Source organism: Mus caroli, unplaced genomic scaffold (assembly GCF_978045245.1).
Source record: "Mus caroli unplaced genomic scaffold, Mus_caroli_1 scaffold_18, whole genome shotgun sequence".
Classification (NCBI taxonomy): domain Eukaryota; kingdom Metazoa; phylum Chordata; class Mammalia; order Rodentia; family Muridae; genus Mus; species Mus caroli.
In genome coordinates this window covers 21358501-21379783 of record NW_028227273.1, presented here as the reverse complement: position 1 = coordinate 21379783, position 21283 = coordinate 21358501, and the positions used below count along the sequence as shown (strand labels likewise).

Below are 21283 nucleotides of genomic sequence, written 5' to 3'. Positions count from 1 at the left end.
CAAGATGATACTTTGAATTTCCTTCCAGTGGTTCCCTTCCTTGCACGGAGCAACTTGGACTCCAAGCAAACAATACATAGAGATTCCATCAAAGGGTTCATATCTCATTCTGAAAAATGGTTCACACGGGGAGTGGGGGGGGGGGAGAGACTGGAAAGTAGCAGATGTGAAGAGCTTGTTTGCAGAAGCTAAGTGTCTGTGATGGGTTTCCCTCCCCTCCTCTCAGCCTTGCCGCAGAATCACTAAGACAGTGCTGAGCTAGTGGAATAGCCTTGACTCTGAGGGAATACAAGCATTTTTTTTATGCTTAGCCATTCCAGCCGTAAAGATTCTTATCCTATTACCGCTAAGTGACGAGCGCGAGGAGAGAAATGATGATGATCTTTGACAGCCATTCCAACTGAGTAAATACAAGGAGGGAGGAACTCGTCCAGAGACCCGGGCCACTGCCCCTTCATTTCCCAGGATGAAAAGGAGCAAAGGAAAAATGTCTCCCCGGTGAGATGTATCCAAGTGTGGAATTTTCCCTCCAGGCAAGAGATGGGCGCCCCACTGGTTCTTACCATTTAGTTCCACACTGGACTAAAGGCTGAGAGAATATGCTAGAAGGGAGTCATCAAACCCAGGCAGGCCAGGGAGGAGACCTAATGAAGTTTCCTTAGTTCTAACGCTAGGTAGCCCACCCATCCCCTGCTCCCCTGCAGTCCAAGCCACCCCATTATAGGCATTGCTAGGCAACAGCAAAACCATACATTTGCTTTATCAAAATATTCACACACCCCATCCCACCACCAGAGGGGTGTGTCTCCTCCATTTGATGGCTTCTTGCTTGCCAGGTATTTTATGTGCTATTGGGATGAAGGGAAGGCCAGCAGTTGTGGCAGGATGAAGGTAGAATAACTGGAAAACAGGGATTGTTTGTTGGCCCAGTCACTGTGTTATGAACAGAAGAGCTCTTGAGAAATATTCTTAAGACTCTTAGCTCAACTAAAGTTGTCACTTTCTTTTTTTTTTTAAAGATTTATTTATTTATTATATGTAAGTACACTGTAGCTGTCTTCAGACACACCAGAAGAGGGAGTCAGATCTTGTTACAGATGGTTGTGAGCCACCATGTGGTTGCTGGGATTTGAACTAAGGACCTTTGTAAGAGCAGTCGGGTGCTCTTACCCACTGAGCCATCTCACCAGCCCAAGTTGTCTCTTTCTTACATTAAAATTTTTCTGCACAGCACACGACAACCTCCTTTTAATCGTGTGATATAGGAAATATCCAAGTCTTATTTATCATTATGACCACAGGGCCCAGGCAGTGATCTGGACACTATGTTGTTGGCAGAGCGACATGCCTGAAGTGGAAACATTGGGATTAGGATGCCCAGTGCTCTGCTCAGTTGAAATGGGATAAGCTAGCAAGATTATAAAGACTGAGTGAAGCTGGTCCACCCTTGTGCAATGATGTGAAGAGCAGAGAATTGGGAGAATGAGTGGAGGTTATCCAGACCAACACTTTACAAAGAAGATGAAAAAGGGAGGAACCAGGATGTTTCATAAGTCAGTCTGCATCCCTCCTCCCCACATCTCTCCAGAGACATGTATGTCTAAAGGATGCAAGCGAGCCTCAGCCTCAGCAGTGTGACCATCGTACCAAATGGATGTGAGGGGTAGGGTGGGTAAGGGAGGGATGCTAACCTCACAGTGTGAGCATGTGAGGGACCCACCACTTTCTGTACCATTCTGGCTATGGTATTATTACTGCCCTTACTCCTGGTGCGAGGAGAGCGCTAAGGACTTGGTCAGTCCATCAGCCTTCAGGGGAGAACCAATGCCTTCTCCTCCTCCCACCCCTCCCTGTCAAGTCACCTGGCTTCTTCAGCTTCCGAGGCAATTCACCCCAACAGCCCTCTCCTGGCAGCTCTTGCTCTAATGCTCAGCTAATAGTTGTCTGTTCCAGGCGCTGTCCAAATGCATACTATAAATCAGAATCCAATTACTGTGGTAAGAAAATTGGAAGCAAATTTAATAAGCTCAGTCCCCTCCCACGTGCTGTTTCTTCGCTCTTTCTCTTTTCAGTAATGAGAACTCTTCAAAGGGGGAAAAACTTTTTTTTCCCTTTAACTCTCTGACTGCGCTCTCTACTTCTCATATGAAGCTTCTGGGGGGCAAAGGATAATGAGAGATGGCTTCTTTAGCTCCTCTTTCCTCTCTGCATGGAAGGCAGGTGAGGAAGAGAGAGAGAGAGAGAGAGAGAGAGAGAGAGAGAGAGAGAGAGAGAGAGAGAGAGAGAGAGAGAGAGAGAGGAGGGAGAGAGAAAGAGAGAGGTTGACAGTCTTTCTAATGTCTTTCTCTTTTATTTATTCAACAAACAGATATCGTGCCCCTTATCACACACCAGACACTGTAATTGATGCTCAATCTGTTCCTTTCTCTACAGGGTAGTTGACACCAGAACAAGCAGGATCTTTGCTGCAAGGCAGAATGGTCTCCTTAGCAGGAACAAAGCCTGCATCACTGAGGCTCAGTCCCACGAATGAGCTAGGCAGCCAACGTAGGTCATTGGCTGTGAGGTAAAGCATGAAACCCTGCAGTACACAGAGCTTAGGAACAGTGATGCCAATTGCCAAGAGGATGCCAGGATGAGGGTAGAAGAAGAGGGGAAAGACGGAACAAGGGAGGCCAGTCTATACAAGGCAGAAGCCAAGATACCGGGACAGAGGGAGAGGCACACAAATATACAGGCAGGTGGATACACTTATCCCAGGGCCTCTACTCTCTCCTTAAATCCTGCGGCTTCTGGCAGAACCAGATCACACATGGACTTCACTTGGCCTGTGCTTCACAGAGCAGGTCTCAGAGTCACCTAAAGTTCTTGCTGAGCCAGGTCTCTGGGGTTCACCTGAAGCTTTCTGGGCAAAGCCTAGGAGACTGTGCATTTCCAACCTGCTCCCAAGTGATGCTGCCACTGGTGGTCCTTTGGTCTGGAGAATCAGGCTTTCAAAGCCATTGTGAGTTCTTGCTATTCAAAGTGTGAGCCACAGACCACAGGCATTACCGTCATCGGGGAACCTATTCGACATGCAGAATCTCAGAGCTGAAGAGATGGCTAAGAGCATTGGCTGCTCTTCCAGAGGACTCAGGATAGCGTCCCACATGGTACGACTACCTGTAGTAGTTCCAGCTCCTAGGGATCTCAATCCCTATTCTGGGCTCCTCCAGCAGTCCCCATACATGCGACATTCACTCTCTCGCACATACAGGAACACAGATGCATAAATAAAAATTATTAAAAAAAAAGAATAATAAACCTTAGGAAAAAAGGAAATGCTGGATATCAGCCCCCCTCGCCCCCAACCTACTGAGTCAGATGGACAAACATCCCAAGACGACCTGTCTCTTTGCCTGTTTAAGTCTGAGAAGCCCTCACGCAGAACAGCCACCCTCAAGTCTTGCTGCTCATTAGAGTCACTTGGGAACTGAGCAAGGACACACTTGAGTTGATTGGAGTCTGGGTATCAACATATTTAAACGGCTCCCCAAGTGCCTCTCAGAAGGAGCCTGGGTTGAGAGCTGCTAAGACTGGCATTTAGAAACCAACATATCCCACCTTGATGCTGCTCATCTATTTCTCTGGAATCGAGCCTGACCTTGAACCCCACCTTTGTCCTTCCCTAGCCTCACCGCCACACCTGACAGTCTGACCCCTCCATTCTGGTTTTTGATCTGGTGCTTCATTAGTTTGTTTAATCATCTCTGGTTTTCTACCAGCATGCTTCTCCTCCACACAAGGCTCAGCTATCATTCATATATATATATATATTTCATTCATATATATATATATATATGTATGTATATATATATATATATCATATATATATATAAGAAAATAGGTCAACACTCTCCATATTTTATTTGACCCTTATAACAACCGAAGTGCTTGGGATCATTATTGTTATTTTTATCCCTGTTTTTCAAAAGAGAAAAGCAAGGTGCAGAGAAAGTGAGTTAGTCCATTCATCTCAGCCAGGATGGGAAATGGCTGCCAGATCCCGGAGACCCCGTGCTGACCCTATGGTGACCCTGTACATTGTTCCCGACTTCAGCCTGCTTTACATAGGAGGTCTGGCCTGACCTTTTGCTGGCAGTGAACTGGTGATAAATATTTTCATTTCATCTCTGAAGATTTGGGTAAAAAGCAAGACCAGATTTACAGCAGTGATCTTCACTGCAGATTTGTCCTCCAGGGGAGACATATGGGAACAGTATTTTTGGCAATCACAACTTGGTGTGTGGGGGAAGGTAGCTGTTAGGGTAGGGAGTGCTACTGGCATCTAGTAATAGAGGCCAGAGAAACTGCTAGAATCTTGGGGCTCCCAGGATAACCCCTCCATGAAGCATCATCGAGCCCAATATGTCAGCAACATTGCTCTTGAGAACTCTTGACCACCATTAGCTATGCTGGTCATAATTGAGGTGGGCAGGCCCCAAAGTGAGTCCCATGGGTTCTATTGGTCTGTGTGGACGAGCTTATGGGACTGCACCAGCATCTGTAGGACTCACAGCAGGATTAGGAAACCTGGCTGGTGACGTCGCTAGTCATAGATGGTTTCTGTAAGCGGGAGTTGGATGAGGGAGATCCTGTATGTAGCTAGGACCCAGTGATCTGGGTCTGAGGGAAGAACACAGTGCTTTTGTGGACAGGCTCTGGGGTTCGTTCTTCAGCTCACAGGGGTACCACCAGCAGGGGGCAGCACTCTACTAAACTCAGCCTAGGGTTGGAGGATCCAGTTGTCCTTGCTCAAGAACCCCAAGATGACTTCTGGTCCTAGGTACCCACCCCAGTTCTGAGCCTTCTGATCTCTATTCTTTTGGGCTTTTTTTTTTTTTCGGGTAACATTTGCTGAATCCAGAATTCTCTGAGTAGCACACTGCCAGCTCCTGCAGGGTAAGGCTGTTGCCCTGAGGCAGACAAGGCTAATATTCTTTCCCCTTTTGTCTTCTCAAACAGTATCAGGATTCTACCTCAGTCTCCTCTGCCCTTCCCACTGCCTCCCTGCCGATTACAACTCTTTAACAGATGGAACCCTGGGTAGGTACAAAGCCCAGAGCTGGCTGGCAAGCCAGGCTCTTTGACGAACAAGCTTGGCTCTTCCTTGCCTGACCCCACAAGTCTGGCCTTTATGCAAACATTCACTTCTGCTTTGCACGGGAAAGTGAGAGGGCAGGACAGAACTCAGCACACCCACCTACTTGGTGAGCTCTTGGCATGTCCTCCCATGGCTAAGAGCAGTTGTGCCTGCTCTCCAAGGCCTCCCACCAGTTGTTCCAGAGCCTGTTTCCTTCCTGGGGGGCCTGGCATCTAGAATCAGGGCAAGCAAGCAGCTACCTCACTAAGACCTAATGAGGCTTCCCACAAGCTCCTAATGGAGCTTCTCCCCCCCCCCCCCACCGCCCTCCTGATCTCCCACACGTAGTTTCTGCTCAAGGAAATATAATAACTTGGTATTTAAATTTTTGCTCAGAGAGGAGTAACAGGATAAGGGCTAGGGAATTCAAATAGCAATATTAAAAAGAATTTCAATGAGACTTCGACTCTAAGAGAGTTTAGGCCAGTAGGAGGAAGGAGGAGGGGACTCTGGCTATAGGGGACACAGACACTGCTGCTTAGGGGGACATTCATGGCATCTTATAGGGAGAGTTAAATTCACAGATTGGTCAGCGTTAGAAAAAGCCAGGCCATCATCCAGTTTGTACCCTTTGCTGTGTTCATGTGGACACCAAGATTCCAGCTCCATGCAATACTGATAGGGACTAATGAGGACCAGTTGAATGTCTCCACGGGATACATGCTGCATACAGGATTTCCAGGTTGTGCAGCTCTGCTTTGGCAACCGAGTCCCAATGACTTCATATAGTAATGCTCAAAATTACCAACATAATAAGCCTCAACAATTATAAAAGTCCTTTGCATGCAAATTCTTTTTCCACAAATGGGGACCCAAACCAACTAACAAAGACAAAGAGAATAAGAATTTAAAGTCAACACTCTCTACCCTTACACCAACACTCTATACCTTGCCAGTTGAACTGCCTTTGACTCTTGCCACCCAGAGGCCAGTCTGTGTTGGAATGGCTGCAAGGACAGTCATGTATTTCTCTGTGACTCTCTAGCATGTGTGGGCTAGAACATGGAGGTTTGGAGGGGAAGATAATTAAGACCCAATTGCTTTCTCAGACCTCAGCAGCAAGCAGAGGGGCTACCAGGACCAAAGGAGTAGTTGGCAAGGAAACAAAACATCCCCCTTCACAAAGCCTCTTTCTGCTCCTAACAAAGCTCTCTACCTGATCTCTGTTGTGTTCTGGAGCTGTGGCCTCTCTAAGCCAGACTGGGGGTGGGGGGTGGGGGGACAATTCAAAGCTAAGAGGCCCCGCTGAGTCTCTTCTCACCTTGTAAAATGTGCATAAGATGCTATGGAAAGAATTTCTCTTAGTGACAGGAGAGAGCATAGCCTGATTTCCTGAGGGTTTACCCATCATACCCTTCTGCTTCGAGAGCCAGGCTGGGATGTGAGACTTGGTCTGGGAAATCCAGGTTCAGTCTTTTAGTGTTCCACTAAGTTTTTAGCATTATATAGCATGCATCACCTAGGGTGACTACCAGCTGAGGTGGTGGGCGTCTCACTCTCTTCAACCTCCAAGTAGAAAGCAGGATCTTTGAGATGGTTTGTGTGCAAGCAGTGTGTAGCACAGAAACTTTACTCCATCCTGTCACCTGTCTCAGGTCCTGACACTGGGCACTATGATCAATGAGTCTCCAAATCAAGCTCTTTGCTAATAGGTCCTGGCTGCCAAGAGGGGTAAAGCACCTACATGGAAGAAGGAGGTACCTCTTATGGCGTGTGTCTGGGACAGCCCGATTGCTCGATATCCGCTCGCTCTCCCGTTGGTTGAAAGCATACAGTTTGTAGGGATCATCACCGACACGCCACTTTTTGGCATTCAGATACCGCCGCTCATCAAACTGCTCCCAGAGGTCATCCCAGTCCGCATCCGAAGGCTGTGTGACATGAATGGAAAGTCTGTGAGAAGGCTCCCCAGCCACCACCAGCTCCCCATCCATCTGCCAGCAGCCGACCAGAGATTAAGCTTGTTCCATCTGGCAATGCTGAGCTCAAACATGGGGCCAGGGGCAGAAGAACATCAGCAAACCCGCCAGCAATAATAATCGCATAGAGAAGGGTGATAATGTTGCTACTGCTACCTATCAAGCCCCACATGCCAGGTACAGTTCTAGGACCATCGTTTCCATGATCTCATACAATCCTCATACAATTGCTCAGATGTGTCAATACATGCTCACACAATCAGTACATTGCCCAAGATTCACACTTAGGGAGCAGCAGGACCTTTGCCTAAATTCTAGCACTCCAACCTGAAAGACCATCTTCCCAGGGCGATGTGAGGATACCTGGTGCTCTGGCACAGACCAGGTGGACCACAACTACTGTTGTCTCCAATGAGCTTTAGGAGAGGCAGTTTCAGGAAGCATGTCATCGATCCACAATGGTGGGAGGCCCACCAGACACCTTGGTCTTTTGTTTCTCCAACCCAAGAACCTGTAGCCACTCTTAGAGGAAGCATCAATGGGCAAGCCAGTAATAAGCCAACAGTGTATATCTGAGGACACAGGATTTCAGATTTTGGAAGGTGACTTCCATGTCCTTGGTTTGGTTCATACTTGAACTCTCTGAACAGATAGGGGAACAAGGGACTCTAGAAAGGCCACCAGCCTAGCAAGTGGCAGGTCCTCACGCAAAGCTTAGTCTTCTGGATCCTTCCGACAGGAGAGGAGAGGGCCTGCCTTCCCTTCAGAGCCAATGATGTCTGATATACCCCATCAACCAAGTCTCAGTCACCCAGCTAGTGGGGCTGAGAATCCAGGCCTCCACTTGGCAGCTGCTTCCTAAAAGCTGTTCCCACTCTCACCACAAGAAAGAGTAGTCTATACCCCCCCAATAACCACAACTTTCAATTCCATCTAAACCACAAATGCTGTGCCTCCAGGAAGAGCTTCCAAATGGTCTCAAGTGGGGTGGCTCTTGCCCTGAGGCGGGCATTGTCACCAAGAAGTTGCTCATTCATATGACCCTAATAGTCAGGTCACAGTCTCACACTGCACAAATCTTAAGGGAGAAGAGACCAGCGTTCAGTCATAGAATGCTAGCTGTTGCTGCACACAGACATCCAAGCAGGAGGTTCAGAACTGGCTTAGTGACATTTGCACAGGCGTTGTGACAGGTAAGAGGGGCTATACCAGTCTGCACGCCCATTTTGTGCACTGTGAGATCTTATCTGGTAATTGATCTCTCTCTTCCTCTTTGTTATCTCTGTTTGAAACAGCATTTTTCTCTAATAGCATAAAATGAAGCCCTGGAAACCAGTGATTTTTATCCAATAATTGATTTTATTAGTGTCTTACGATACTGCTGCTCCAGAATTTGCTAGGGGGAACTCAGGTAGGTGTGGGAAACCCACAAGCTGGGCTGTGCAGTGTCACAGCTTGACAGCTGTCACCTCTGTTTGGAACATCACCCCAGGGTGACCTTGACATCGCATCCTCCTGGGAAGGGTCGTGGGACTGTCTCCCATTGGCTCACTGCCAACTTAATTCATTATGACTCTCTAAATAAGTTGTAACCCCTCATGGTGCTCTGAGCTCAAAAGGAGGGAGGAAAGACAGTAGCGCATGTCCTAGAGAGGTTCCGCACTACACACACACACACACACACACACACACACACACACACACACAGAGAGAGAGAGAGAGAGAGAGAGAGACAGAGAGAGAGAGAGAGAGAGAGAGAGAGAGAGAGAGAGAGAAGACATTTATACCATGCTACAAGGTGAGTTCAACCACAAAAGCTCAATGACAATGTTTTTACAGAGAGAAGTAAGTAAAGTATAGCTCATAGAATGAGAGTCAAAGAGCTGGATCTTGAAGAATGAGTAAGGAATGTATATCAAAGAAAGCCAGATGGAAGGTAGTCCATTCATGAGTGTGGTATAGAATAACAGAACCAATAATTTGCATGTGTGTGCAAGAATATATGAAGCCAGGCTTGGTAGCACAGACCTATAATCTCTGTGAACTATGAGGCTGGCTGCACCTGTGTGGGGGCCACGATTCAATCCCTAATACTGAAAGAAAGAAAGGAAGGAAGAAAGAAGGAATTTAGAGATTATAAAGAATTTTATCCTGTACTTATTGTTGTGTTTTATGAAAGAAAGAAAGAAAGAAAGAAAGAAAGAAAGAAAGAAAGAAAGAAAGAAAGAACCAGGCTATGTTTGGTAGAAGCATGGTATGGTGAGGTGGGAGGGGTGCCTCTGCAGGCCCATGCTGAGGCTGAGACATCCCTTCCCCCTGAGGCAATAGTCATACGATGGATATAGTATGGAATAGAATTTATTTAGGGCATGAGGAGGGAGTTGAGGGAGTAGAGACAGAGAAGGGCAGAGAGAGAGAGAGAGAGAGAGAGAGAGAGAGAGAGAGAGAGAGAGAGAGAGAGAGAGAGAGAAGAAGAAGAAGAAGAAGAAGAAGAAGAAGAAGAAGAAGAAGAAGAAGAAGAAGAAGAAGAAGAGGAAGCACCAGCCATCTAGGAACATGTGGAGAAAGAGGGGGAAGAGGAATGGGGAGAAAAGGGATAGAAAGGGTAAGAGATTAAGAGAGTAAGAGAGTAAGAGAGTAAGAGAGTAAGAGAGTAAAAGAGTAAGAGAGTAAGAGAGTAAGAGAGTGAGGAGGGGCCAAACAACCCCTTTTATAGTGAATCAGGCATACCTGACTGTTGCCAGGTAACTATGGGGTGGAGCCTAGAAGGAATGTTAACACTTATGAAGCTGACAAGAGCTGTTGTTGGTCACATTCCCAAAATGTATTTGACGAAATTCCCAGGAATCCAGTAGCCCAGTTACATTAGTATAAAATTAACTATTCACAGGACATGCATAAAGAAAAACCTCTAGAAAACATCTGGGCCTTAGAAAGTAGGCCATAGGGAAATTGACCCTGGCTACATATATGGGATGAAGTATAAGGAAGAGAATTTCCACAAAATGACCTGTTGGGGAGTAACCTTCTTCTATCCTGATGTCTGGACTGAGGTCTTATGACTGAACCAGCAGGTGGAGGACCAGGCACCCACTGCAATAAGAGGCTGGGGAGAGGAGATACAACCCACCTCTTGGGCTTTGTTCCAGGCCATACACTCCATTTGCATCAGGCAGAGGCATGGAGCCATGAAGACAAGAGGTCAGGGGTTGCTTGCCCTAGCTCTCTCTATCCACAGTACAGCTAAGCATCCTTGGTCTCTCTGGCAGGCATTGTCTTTTTAAAAGAGTTGCTGTGAAGACTCAGCTGGAGTTCTGGCCCCAGAATGGAAGAGTAACATCCAGTTGGCAGGATAATCATATGAATAGTCAGTAGGAAGCAGCCTTGGAGGGGACTGTACCACTTAGGATGTTTAGATGTCACATGTATAGAGCTTGCTGCACTGAGACCCCCCTCAAGGGGGCTAGTCTGTACTAGGAGCTGACCTTTCCCCCCAGGTACATGTGAATGTGTTATATGATGGTGAAGGTACCTTCAAAAGGATAAGTAAAATTTTCTGTTGTGTATGTGCACATAGATTGCCACAGATTTCTTTATATGTTCCTCATCTGTGCAAGGAGGAGTTTGCATAGAGGAGTCAGGTAGTGGTTTGCCCAAGCCCATCAGCTTGCAAGGGATGGGTCTCCTGACTTAATCATCCAGAGACAACAGGAGGTAAAACACATACCCGTGGAAAGCCCTCCATAATGGCTTACTTCCACATTAAAAGTTCACTGACACAGATATTTCATGAAATTCCATCCCCTGGAGTGTTGCTTGCCATGGATAATTTTATCTTTTTCTATTTCGCCCTTCTTGAACAACCATTTCAAGGAAGGTAGCTCCTGCTCTCCTTAGAAAGTACAGTGCAGAGCCTGACCTGGAAGCCACTGGAGGAGAAGATTTCCACCCCAGGGTCATAAGTGCTGCCAGAGGTCCTTGAATCTGAGTTCTCATCCTTGATGGAAGCAGATGTGTCTTACTGGTGGCAACTGGGTGCAAGGTCATGGCCTACACCCCTTGCCTCCTCTGTCCTGGTGTAGGCTTGCCCTGTCCTATTTGTGTTACATAAAAGGCACATCTCAGATTTTCCTCTAGAAGCCTCTTCATTCCAGAATTCAGATACAGACATTAGTGGTCCACTAGGCACCTCCACTTTATCCTCAGGCAATTTTATGTCCTTCAGTGCAGTTTTTAACCAAGCCTTGCCTTAGATATTAGAAGGTTTTTGCTTGCCCAAGTAATGACATCAACTCCCATCTTCCCAGCTGCTTCTCTGATCATTTTTCCTTTTTGGCTTATTTTATGCGTGTGAGTGTTTTGTCTGCATGCATGTGTGTATGCCACACGTGTGCCAGTTAAGGTTAAAGGAGGGCATCAGATCCCCTGGAACTGGAGGTACAGATAGTTGTGAGCCATTGTGTATGCGCTAGGAGTTGCAACTGAGTCCTTTGCAAGACCAGCCAGTGCACTTACTGAGTCATCTCTCCAGCTCTAAGTTACTGATGCTTGAATGTATTCCTCTGTTGAACAGGGATTCCCTAGAAAAATAGAGCCACTCTTTCTGTCTGTCTGTCTCTTTGTGTAACTCTCTGTCTCTCTTTGTCTTTCTTCCTGTCTCTCTCACTGTCTCTCTCTGCCTCTCCCTGTCTTTCTGTCTCTCTTGGTCTCTGCCTCTCTCTCTCTCTCTCTCTCTCTCTCTCTCTCTCTCTCTCTCTCTCTCTCTCTCAAGAGAAGTGATGGATGGGAACCAACGTGTGTTAAGAATAGCTCATGCACGTTTGACTTGCAACCTAAGGCTGATGGCGATCTCTGGTAGTTGAACCCCTTCTTTCTGGGGGAGGTAGAGGTCAGGCTTCCATCACTTAAAGCTTCCAACTGACTTGCTGAAGCCCACCACACTTTGGAGTAGACTCTGCTTTACTCAAAGTGCAGCAATTTAAATGTTACTGTCATTGAAAACCATCCAGAATAGTATTTGACCAAGTACCTGGACTCTGTGGCTTAGTAAGTTGCATATAAAATTAACCACCATAGAACCTCTTGTAACAACCTCAGAGGGAGGTTGTTCTCCACTGAGTGGAGAATGCCTCGAGTTATTTCAAATCCTTACAGATTTAAAATCCAATAGGAAATGATAGCCTGTTTTCAAATGAGAAAAAAATGAGATATGGGGAGAATAAATGATCTGCCCAAGCTCATGGCAGGGGTACATTCTCCAAGCCTGAACCAATCTCCCACTTTTCAACAGACGGTGTTTCTAAGACAGCTGTAGGGAGCTGGAACCCCACTTGCTCACAAGCAGGCTGTCTCCAGGACCATAGCCTCTGGCTTTCCCATACTTCTGCCCCCTGACCAGTTCTGTTTCCAAGCTACTGTGTGCTGATCCTAGCACCATAATTGGCCAGATACTTCCAGAGAACCCTCCATTCCAACAACTATCTACCAGTACCTTGGGCTGAGATGCTTAGCTGGGCTCCCTATAAGGAAATTGTTGACGCCTGTTGAGAGCTGAGGCTAAGGAGGATAGAGTCTGCTATGCTTAGAGCTGTGTTGGTTAAATTCTGAACAAGGGGAGATTTGAAGTCTCCCTCGGCCAAAGATCTCTGAGAAGTTAAGCCTTGGCTCCCAAAAGATGGAAGACCAGGATTCTGATGTAATTAAGCCTAAGAAGAGCATGAAGGAGCATAGATAAGCTGTGTACTTGACTCCCAGGAGATGGAAATGCATAGCCTAGCAGGGAGAAAACACCTTTCATTTAGACAAGGTCCACTAAAGTGCAACAAGGTTCCACTAAACAAGAAATTGAAAATGAAAGAGAAAAAAACACCCCATACACAGAAGGAAAAAAAATCAGCTCTGTTGGCAAAAGCAGCAGAAAGCGTGAGCACGCTGACGTCCTCCAAGGATTCCAGATTCAGGAGCTAGCCCACAGAATCTAACACCTACCTACCTACCTGGAGATCTAATGTAGGCGCAACTCCAGATAAAATAGCGAATAAAAAGTGGCAAAAAAGACAAAAAAAAAAAAAACAAAATTGGCTAGGTAGATCTGACAAAGACTGAACAGAATTTTGAGCACTGAATAATCTAACCAGTGAAAGTCAGTGCCACAAGGAACAATGAGATATGCAGATAGTACACAAAGCCCTGTAAAAAAGGAACAATTTATTACACTTATGAAGTAGTGTCCATGTCTGTGCATATGCGCATAATGCATGGTGCATGGTGAGTGGATGCAAATCTGCGTGTTGGGATGAGGTTGAACATAGGGTTTTGTAGCCCCCATCTGCTACATTGGATGTCAATGTTGATGTCTCTTCCATATCATTCGCTATGCTACTCACTGGTCCTTTCCCGCTTCTGACAGTCAGCCAGTCCCTCATAAGAATATAAGAACATTCCTATGTTCTCGTCCGGCCAGCAGGAAGTAACCTTGCTTTGGCAAGGACATCCAGCAGAGGGAAGAGATACAGCACAATTCCTCGTGCCTTCCACACCACTGATCAGAATCCTAACATGGGGAAGGTTCCAGAAGGAAAATACTACTGGGAACATGCTCGTGCCAATGGTTAGGACAAGCTCCGGCCAAACAGCCTGCTAGCCTCGCTGACCTGACCACGGAGGAGCTGGCGAAACCTTTCCCCTTACCAAGGGACAGCACATCAATTATGGATTATTAGATCAGATCTTCATTTTCATATTCCCTCCATGTATTATCACCTCTCCTTCTCACTGGAATTCTGTCTTGGGAGTTATTTAATTGATGTGCAGAAATCTAAATTTAATTTATTATGATCTAACTCACTTTAGAAGCCAAATTACCCTGCACTGGAGAAGGATCAAGTCAATATCCCACTTGGCTTTCTATTTATCTTCCATGGGGTTCTCTCTCCTTCTCCTTAGTGTTCATTTTATCTCGGGTGCTGGCTGTAAATTTAAATTTTCCTCGGAATTAGGCAATTGCTCCTTCAATGTTATAGCTTAATGGTTAATTTTAATTATAAGAGCATCACTCCTTAAAGAGCTGATAGACAGAATGGACATCTAATATAGGAGGAAAGGGCTATTTCTTAGCCCAAATGAGGTAGCATAGAATTCAACAGGGGTGAGTTTAGCCTCCTGTGTCACCTGCTCCAGTGGCTTTAACCACTTTCTGCCCCACTGTCATGGGACCAGCTCCTTTCTATAAAGAACAGGCGCTGTGAGTTTCTAACCTCTGAGTTCTTGGGGATAAGCTGAGTCCAGACTCCCTCCAATACTGGCTTTTCTTCACATAATTTGGGTCTTCTTTAATCACTGACGAGAGCAATCTCTCTTTACCCTCCCCTTCCATGTCTGTTCACGTATGTGTGCTCTCTGCCCACATTTCAACTGAGGACCACATGGGAATACAATGTTGGGGGAAGCTTCCAGCTTCCAGGAAGTAGAAAACTTCCAGTAATTATTATAATTGCCTGAAAAACCTCCAAATGTGAAATATAATATGATTAGCTGAATGGATAGAAGCCCAGATTTTGTTTCTGGAACTGGGGTGGGGGTGGGGGACTCACACAATGTGAACCCTATATGGAGTTTAATTTGCTTACTAATTAGCATGACAGAGATTGCCATAAAAGTCAAAACCAGCATGACAGCAAAGAGGAATGGCTCCTGGCATGCGCCAAGGCAGGAGACTGCAAATGCTGGAGGACCTGCTTCTGGCTCTGAGAGCCATAAATGCCATCACCAAAAGCTCGGCCCAAAGATCCCTTGTGGAGACAGGCACTGCTAGTTAGTTGTAATCTAGCTGAGGAATCCATCCCAACTGCTGATGGACATCAGACAGAGAGTTGGCTCCACTCACAATGTCTAATGCCCGTCAGCAACTGGGACCCCTGTACAGAGTCGGATACAGTGAGTTGTCCAGAGATTTGAGAAGCCCCTATGTCAGGTGGGTTAACCGGTACATTACAGGAGGTTGGAATTAGAGCAGAGTGCTTACAAGGAGAAGAAGCCAGTACCCAGGAGAGACTAAGACTGAACACAGGGGAAGAGCAAGAAGTGGCCTGAAAGGGTAGCTGCTCTCTGGGTGGAGCTGAAGACAGAAACACACTCAGCGGAGCCCCTTTAGGCATAAGGTCACTGAATCAGAATGGAGGTGACCATAAAAGGCTGGTGCTGTGATGACCTTTTTGGGATAGAGAATCTGAGGGAAGACTAGGACGGATTCTCCCGGGATGACCAAGGGACCGAGCCAGAGTAGCCTTCAGCAGGGGCAGAGTGTCCTAGTCAGAAGCCTGGCCCTTTGAAAATTGCTTTTTAGAAGGATTTAAAAGAAAAAAAAAAGGGAAAATGAAAATTTGAGTCTCTTGGTGAGGAAAGAGCATTCCCTTCAAAAGCCAGGCTTCTCTCCCCTCTTTCGCTTGCTGCAGAGATCCAGCAGATATCATCAGGAATCATCAGAAAGCCCTTCAGCTGCAAGAAATAGCTTGTAGAGCCAAGCAATTTTCAAAGGGGGCCCTGGTGAACCGGAGTATCTGGTAGAAGTCACAAACGAGCAGAAACAGGGTCACCGGGAGCAGAAATATGAGTGAGTAATGGGGGTTGGGTCTTGTCATTGCCACACACCTGCCTGGTTACGTGGCGTCAAACCTCCCTTCAGTCGAAAGGAAACACGCACATGGGCTGCTGTTAATGGAATAAAAGGAAAAGGGTCAGGAAAGCCAAAAAAAAAAAAACAATAGGGAAAGTGCAGAGTAAGAGCTGTGCCCTCTTGTTCATTCTAACCCGATTTTTCTGGAGGGGAACACAGGCCAGAGTGTGAATGTCAGGGGAGGATGGGATGGCAAATGGAATGCACAGTCCAGACTTTGCTCAGCTCCCTGTCCTGTAGGCCACAGCTATCTTCAAAATGCTTCTCCTTCATCTCTGCGAAAGCTACTTCCTCTCTCCATCCCAAGGGCAAAACTAATCTTCCCCCAACCCTGCTTTCTAGGACCGAATCAGCTCTCGGATGTGAAATAAGGTATGAGGAGTTGCTTGCTAAGACATAATGCATATGTAACATAGTACCACTGTCAACATGGCCACCGTTACGAGCATTTCTCCTGGAGACGGAATGCTAATGGGGAGAATAGTGCAATTGCCTTTCTGCCAATTTATGTTTTGCTGCTGCTTCCTTCCCTGTGCCAAAAAAATGGGGGTCTCTGACAGCATCTACATGTGAGGTGACCGGATAGCTCACCTCACTGTCCAGCTGTGGGGGAGCGGTCGTTATTAATGTGAGTCCCTCCCGGGGCTCAGAGTTTTATCCTAAACTTGGGTTGGAACACACACAGTGTCGTGCAAATGATAAGACAAGAAACTATTTTAAGAAACTAATATATGAGGTTATTATCTGCTCAGAAGGCTGGAGATAGAGCTTTTGCTAAGTCTTTTTATATACATAGTGTATTAAAAAAAAAAAAAGATGGAGCTGTGATGGATAACTCTGGGGAGAGACAAGTAGAAGAGCAATCGGCTGGGCGTGCCTGGGACTCTGCATTTGTTGAAGGTCAAGGGGATTGCACTCCGGGCTATCTGCTCGAATCCCGAATCTGCTCGAATTCTGGCCTCCTTTCCTTTTGTGGGCTTGTCAGTCCCCCCCAGGTTCTTGTTGGTACTTCCTGGTCTTTGCCACCATGCATAAGTCTACAGCTGTGCTCACCAAGAATGTGACTGGCAAGGTTTGTAGCTCCCCAAGTTTCCTTCTAAGTCATTGTACAGGTGATGAGTGTGTATGTGTTTTACTAAGAACTAAATCCTAGTATCACATGTGTTAAGCAAACGTTCTACTATAAAGCTAAATCCTAAAACCCTCACTTCATTATTTTAGTGTGCGTGTATGCATGCACATGGCTCTATGCCCACGTATGTACAGGTATGTGGTTTGTTTGTTTGTTTGAGTCGGAATCTCACTAAGTTGCTTAGGCTGCTGGTTCTGCACTTACTCTGTAGCCCAGGCTAGCCTTAAATCTTTCACCCTTCTGCCTCAGTCTCAGTATACCACCATACCCAGCAAGATTTCTCTAGTGGGAGAAATCCAGATGAGAACGTGTGGGAAGCCAAGCAAATAGATAGGTTTACAAAGGTCACAGAGTCTACAGGGGGCTGAGTGACTCACAGGATGACAGCGGGAACCAGGGCATCCTAGCACAGCATTTTTCTGTAGGCTTAGTTCTACTTAAAAATGTCACTCCTTCAAACTCTAAGAATGAGCCTGGGTGCTTACCACTACTCTGCTTTAATGAAGGCACACCGGAATATTCTCGAGAGAAAGTGATTTCACTGAAATCACATACCAACCAATGCTTCTGCCTGGGTCTAGCCATAGGTATGTAGATTCCATGCCGACCCTTGTTAAGGATCTGTCAAGGCCAGGGTCACCTATTAAGCCAGGTGGGGTTCCTTGGCCAGCACCTGAATAGGAACAGTATAGCAAGAAGTCAGAGGAAGGAGGCTCGGAATAGAAGCTCAATTCTGCACTCCATCACCATCCATCCTTGTCCAGCCCCTTTGTGACATAGTCCCCTCTGCAATGCCATCCTAACCTGTGGTAAGAATGTCACAGGCTAGAGGGACATTTAAAAGGTGTCTATCTTAGAGACACCTTTTGCTCAGCCCCAGGGCCAAGGCCCCTCCTCCCCCCGAAACAGCTCAAAAGAGAGTGTCAGAGTTAAGTGTTCCCTAAGCCCTGTCACTCACTCCCCAAAGGTGACATTAGCAGAAAGCCTCCAGCTCTCAGCTAAGCAGAATCTGTCCCCTCTCTCTGTGCCTCCTAAGTGGAGGATAGATCTCCCCAGATACCATGTGCAGCAAGGGCTTGGAGCCTAGTGCATTTTCTCTCAGCTCTGTAAATAAGGTGACATCCAGATGGCCTCTGGCTCCCCCCTCAAAATTAGGTCAGCCCCTGAATATGGAGGTGTGGGCTGCAGGGAATGACTTTGAAATGACTTTATCTCTCAGGATTCCAGGAGGGCCGCTGGCTGTCTTTTCATAGAAGGGGTTCTTTTATGTCAAAAGCAGACCCACAGTTCCCAGACAGCACGCCTGCTGAGTCTGGGGGGGGGGGGGGATGCCTGGCTCAGGCTAGGGAAAATTTAGTGCTGTGAGTGATATCACAAGTAATAGTGGCAGGAAGCTGAAAACCTGGGAGACGTCCTCATAAGCCTGCCCCAACACTGGACATCTCCCCAGCACAGCCACCCCGCTTCCAGGATGCCTCATATGAACTGTCAAAGGAGGATTTATTACACACTGCTTGTATAAACACTCTTCTCAGGGGCATTTCTCTCACCTTGGGAAACACCAATAGTTTCTCCCCAAATGACATGCTTGTCACCATCCATCCTTGTCCAACCCCTCTGTGACATAGTCCCTTCTGCAATGCCATCCCAACCTGTGGTAAGGATGTCACAGGCTAGAGGAACATTTAAAATGGATCCCCCCCCCCACTATACTAATTCAACATTTTTCCTGCAGAGATTCTCTCTCTCTCTCTCTCTCTCTCTCTCTCTCTCTCTCTCTCTCTCTCTCTCTCTCTCTCTCTCTCTCTCTCTCTCTCTCTCTCTCTCTCTCCCTTGCCCTCCCTCTTTTTCCTGGAATGAGACACACCACCTGGTATAGTATGGCGTGTAGGTTTGCTATTCAGATGAATTGGGAAAAAAAGAGTAATGACTTCATCAGGGAAGTTCGGCTGCTTATGCTTGCTTTATAAACAAACTCAATACAAGATTCCTTTAAGCAATCCATGTCCTTAGCCTATTAATATTAGATTCTGGAGACAAAGAAACTTTAGCATACAAACAGTCCTCCTCAGGGAGGGGACATGAGGTGACACCCAAGTCACTGTCCACCCATGTCCTCACCCCGGACTCACAGCAGCAGGAGGACAGAGCTTTGTGACTCACATCCATTCAATAGGACAGACATGTCCTTCCTACTATTTTGTGACTGCTGTGTCTCAGATTACATCTCTTCTCTGCAAGGGAAGGGATCTGAAGCCAAGAAGATGAACCCCACCCTTAAATCTCTCAATGTTGCTTGGCGGGAGTCTACAGTCTTTTTCTCTTGCTCTTCCTCTCAGACCCTCAGGTCTGCAGGAGTGTGGGTGTTCTGCTTGAAGCTGGTCTCCTTTCAGGAGCCACTCACTACGACCCACACTCCCCACCCCAACTCCCAACCTGACAGTATCTGGGTCTGTCCAAGAGCCTCTCCCAGCACATTAAACATTAAGGCTTTCCAGGCAGAAACGATGGTTGCATTTTCTTACTGCCTCTGAAATCAAGGCTGGGGTGGGGGTGGGGGGTGAGTGGAGGTGGCGGGAGGGCATGGCGTGTACAAAAAGTAGGTCATTAGTGGTAAAGACTACAATTTTCAGTTGCTTGTTAATGCTCTGTTTATATGGATTTCTTCAAATGTGACATTTTAATGGCATCCTAATTGTGTGATTACAGTGCAGTTGACACCATCCAGGGAGGGAGGGCACGGGGACTCCAGAGACCTGTAGGGTAAGGCGGCTCCTACAGAAGTTTGGCTGGGGTACCCATTCAGTCACTCTCAGACCAGGATGCTTGAAAAGCTTGAAAATTGGCTCCCTAAGGTCCCCCTGCTAAACAAGAGTCATTGGCTCCAAGAAACTTTCATATGGCTTATCTCTGAGACAAAGCCAAGGATCAGGCTGTTAATACCTCACCTTAGGGCTCACCATTAAAGGCTACCTGGACATTTACTCATTCCTTTTCCTTTTCCTTTTCCTTTTCCTTTTCCTTTTCCTTTTCCTTTTCCTTTTCCTTTTCCTTTTCCTTTTCCTTTCCCTTTCCCTTTCCCTTTCCCTTTCCCTTTCCCTTTCCTTCCCTTCCCTTTCCCTCTTTCTTTCTTTCTTTCTTTCTTTCTTTCTTTCTTTCTTTCTTTCTTTCTTTCTTTCTTTCTTTCTTTCTTTCTTTCTTTCTATAGCCCTGGCTGTCCTGGAACTCACTTTGTAGACCAGGCTGGCCTCAAACTCAGAAATCTGCCTGCCTCTGCCTCCCAAGTGCTGGGATTAAAGGCATGCTCCACCACTGCCCAGCTTCATTCATTTTCTTTACACATGTATGTTTATTCGGTTTAAAGTTTCTAATATACTTTGAAGGAAGAAAAAGGCCTGTGGATATTCAAAAGTAAAAGAAAAGCGGTCGTATTAATGAAAAGGAGGCAACATTAGTTGAGCACCTACTGGTGCCCAGCACTGAGCTACACATTTGAGTTCAGCCATCTTCCCTGATATCTGAGCACCATTCACTCAGCAGATAAAGCCCTCTTTCAATGTACCTGGATCCTAGCTTCCATGATCCCTCTCTTGGCTCCTCTCCTGACTCCGGCCTCTCTTCCATGTCCTTTGCTAGTTCTTTCCTGGTTTCTTTTGTAACTGTGCCTTCCATAACAGACCTGATACTTTTTCTGGGCTCTGGGTCTATGTTAAGCAAATGATGCTGGGCAGGTTCACCCAAGACATGTCACCCTGAACAGGTCCCCAGCGTAGCCCTGATCTGCACATCACTACTCGTTTCATCAAAGCTTGTTCAAGTGAAGGTGTAGCACCTCCATGAAGCACTGCACAGCATTTATCTAAAGCATTATCTTGGACATAGTCTTCCTCACATGCTGCTTCCCCCTGCTCACTTAGTAAACCACCTGATAATTTATCTCCAGATCCTGTTACACTTACCTCCAAATTATGGCTCTATCCTTCCATTTAACCCGCCCCCCCCCATGTCTCTGCAAACATCTCAACCACCAGTGCCACAATAAGACCCAATTGGCTCTATCCTTCCACTGCTGTTTGTAAAAACAAGACCAGTTCTCCATAGTCAGTCTTCTACACCTGCTTAGCACTCTGTCTAGATCATTCTCGATCTGACAGACTCCTCAATAACTGGATTTGAAAGGAAGCATTCTATCCTTTAGATGGCCTCCATGATTCTTGAAGGCTGAATCAAGGCCCTTCTCTACTTTCCTAGAAACTTGCCTGCACCCTTCATAAAAATTACAATCACGGTTGTCTGTGTTTGCTTTCCTTATTGTTGTGATAAGAACCATGACAAGAAGCAACTGGGGAGGAGAGGGTTTACTTCATTTTCAGGTT

At 46.5% G+C, this 21283-nt stretch overlaps 1 protein-coding gene across 1 annotated transcript in view; it reads right to left on the bottom strand.

The window, feature by feature from the left end:
* Galnt14 (polypeptide N-acetylgalactosaminyltransferase 14) overlaps window positions 1–21283 on the bottom strand; it is a 228061-nt gene that overhangs the window by 84926 nt on the left and 121852 nt on the right. Inside the window, exon 2 of the mRNA XM_021186338.2 lies at window positions 6884–7053. Coding sequence (XP_021041997.1) covers window positions 6884–7053 — 170 coding nt within the window. The remainder of the gene's footprint in view (window positions 1–6883; window positions 7054–21283) is intronic.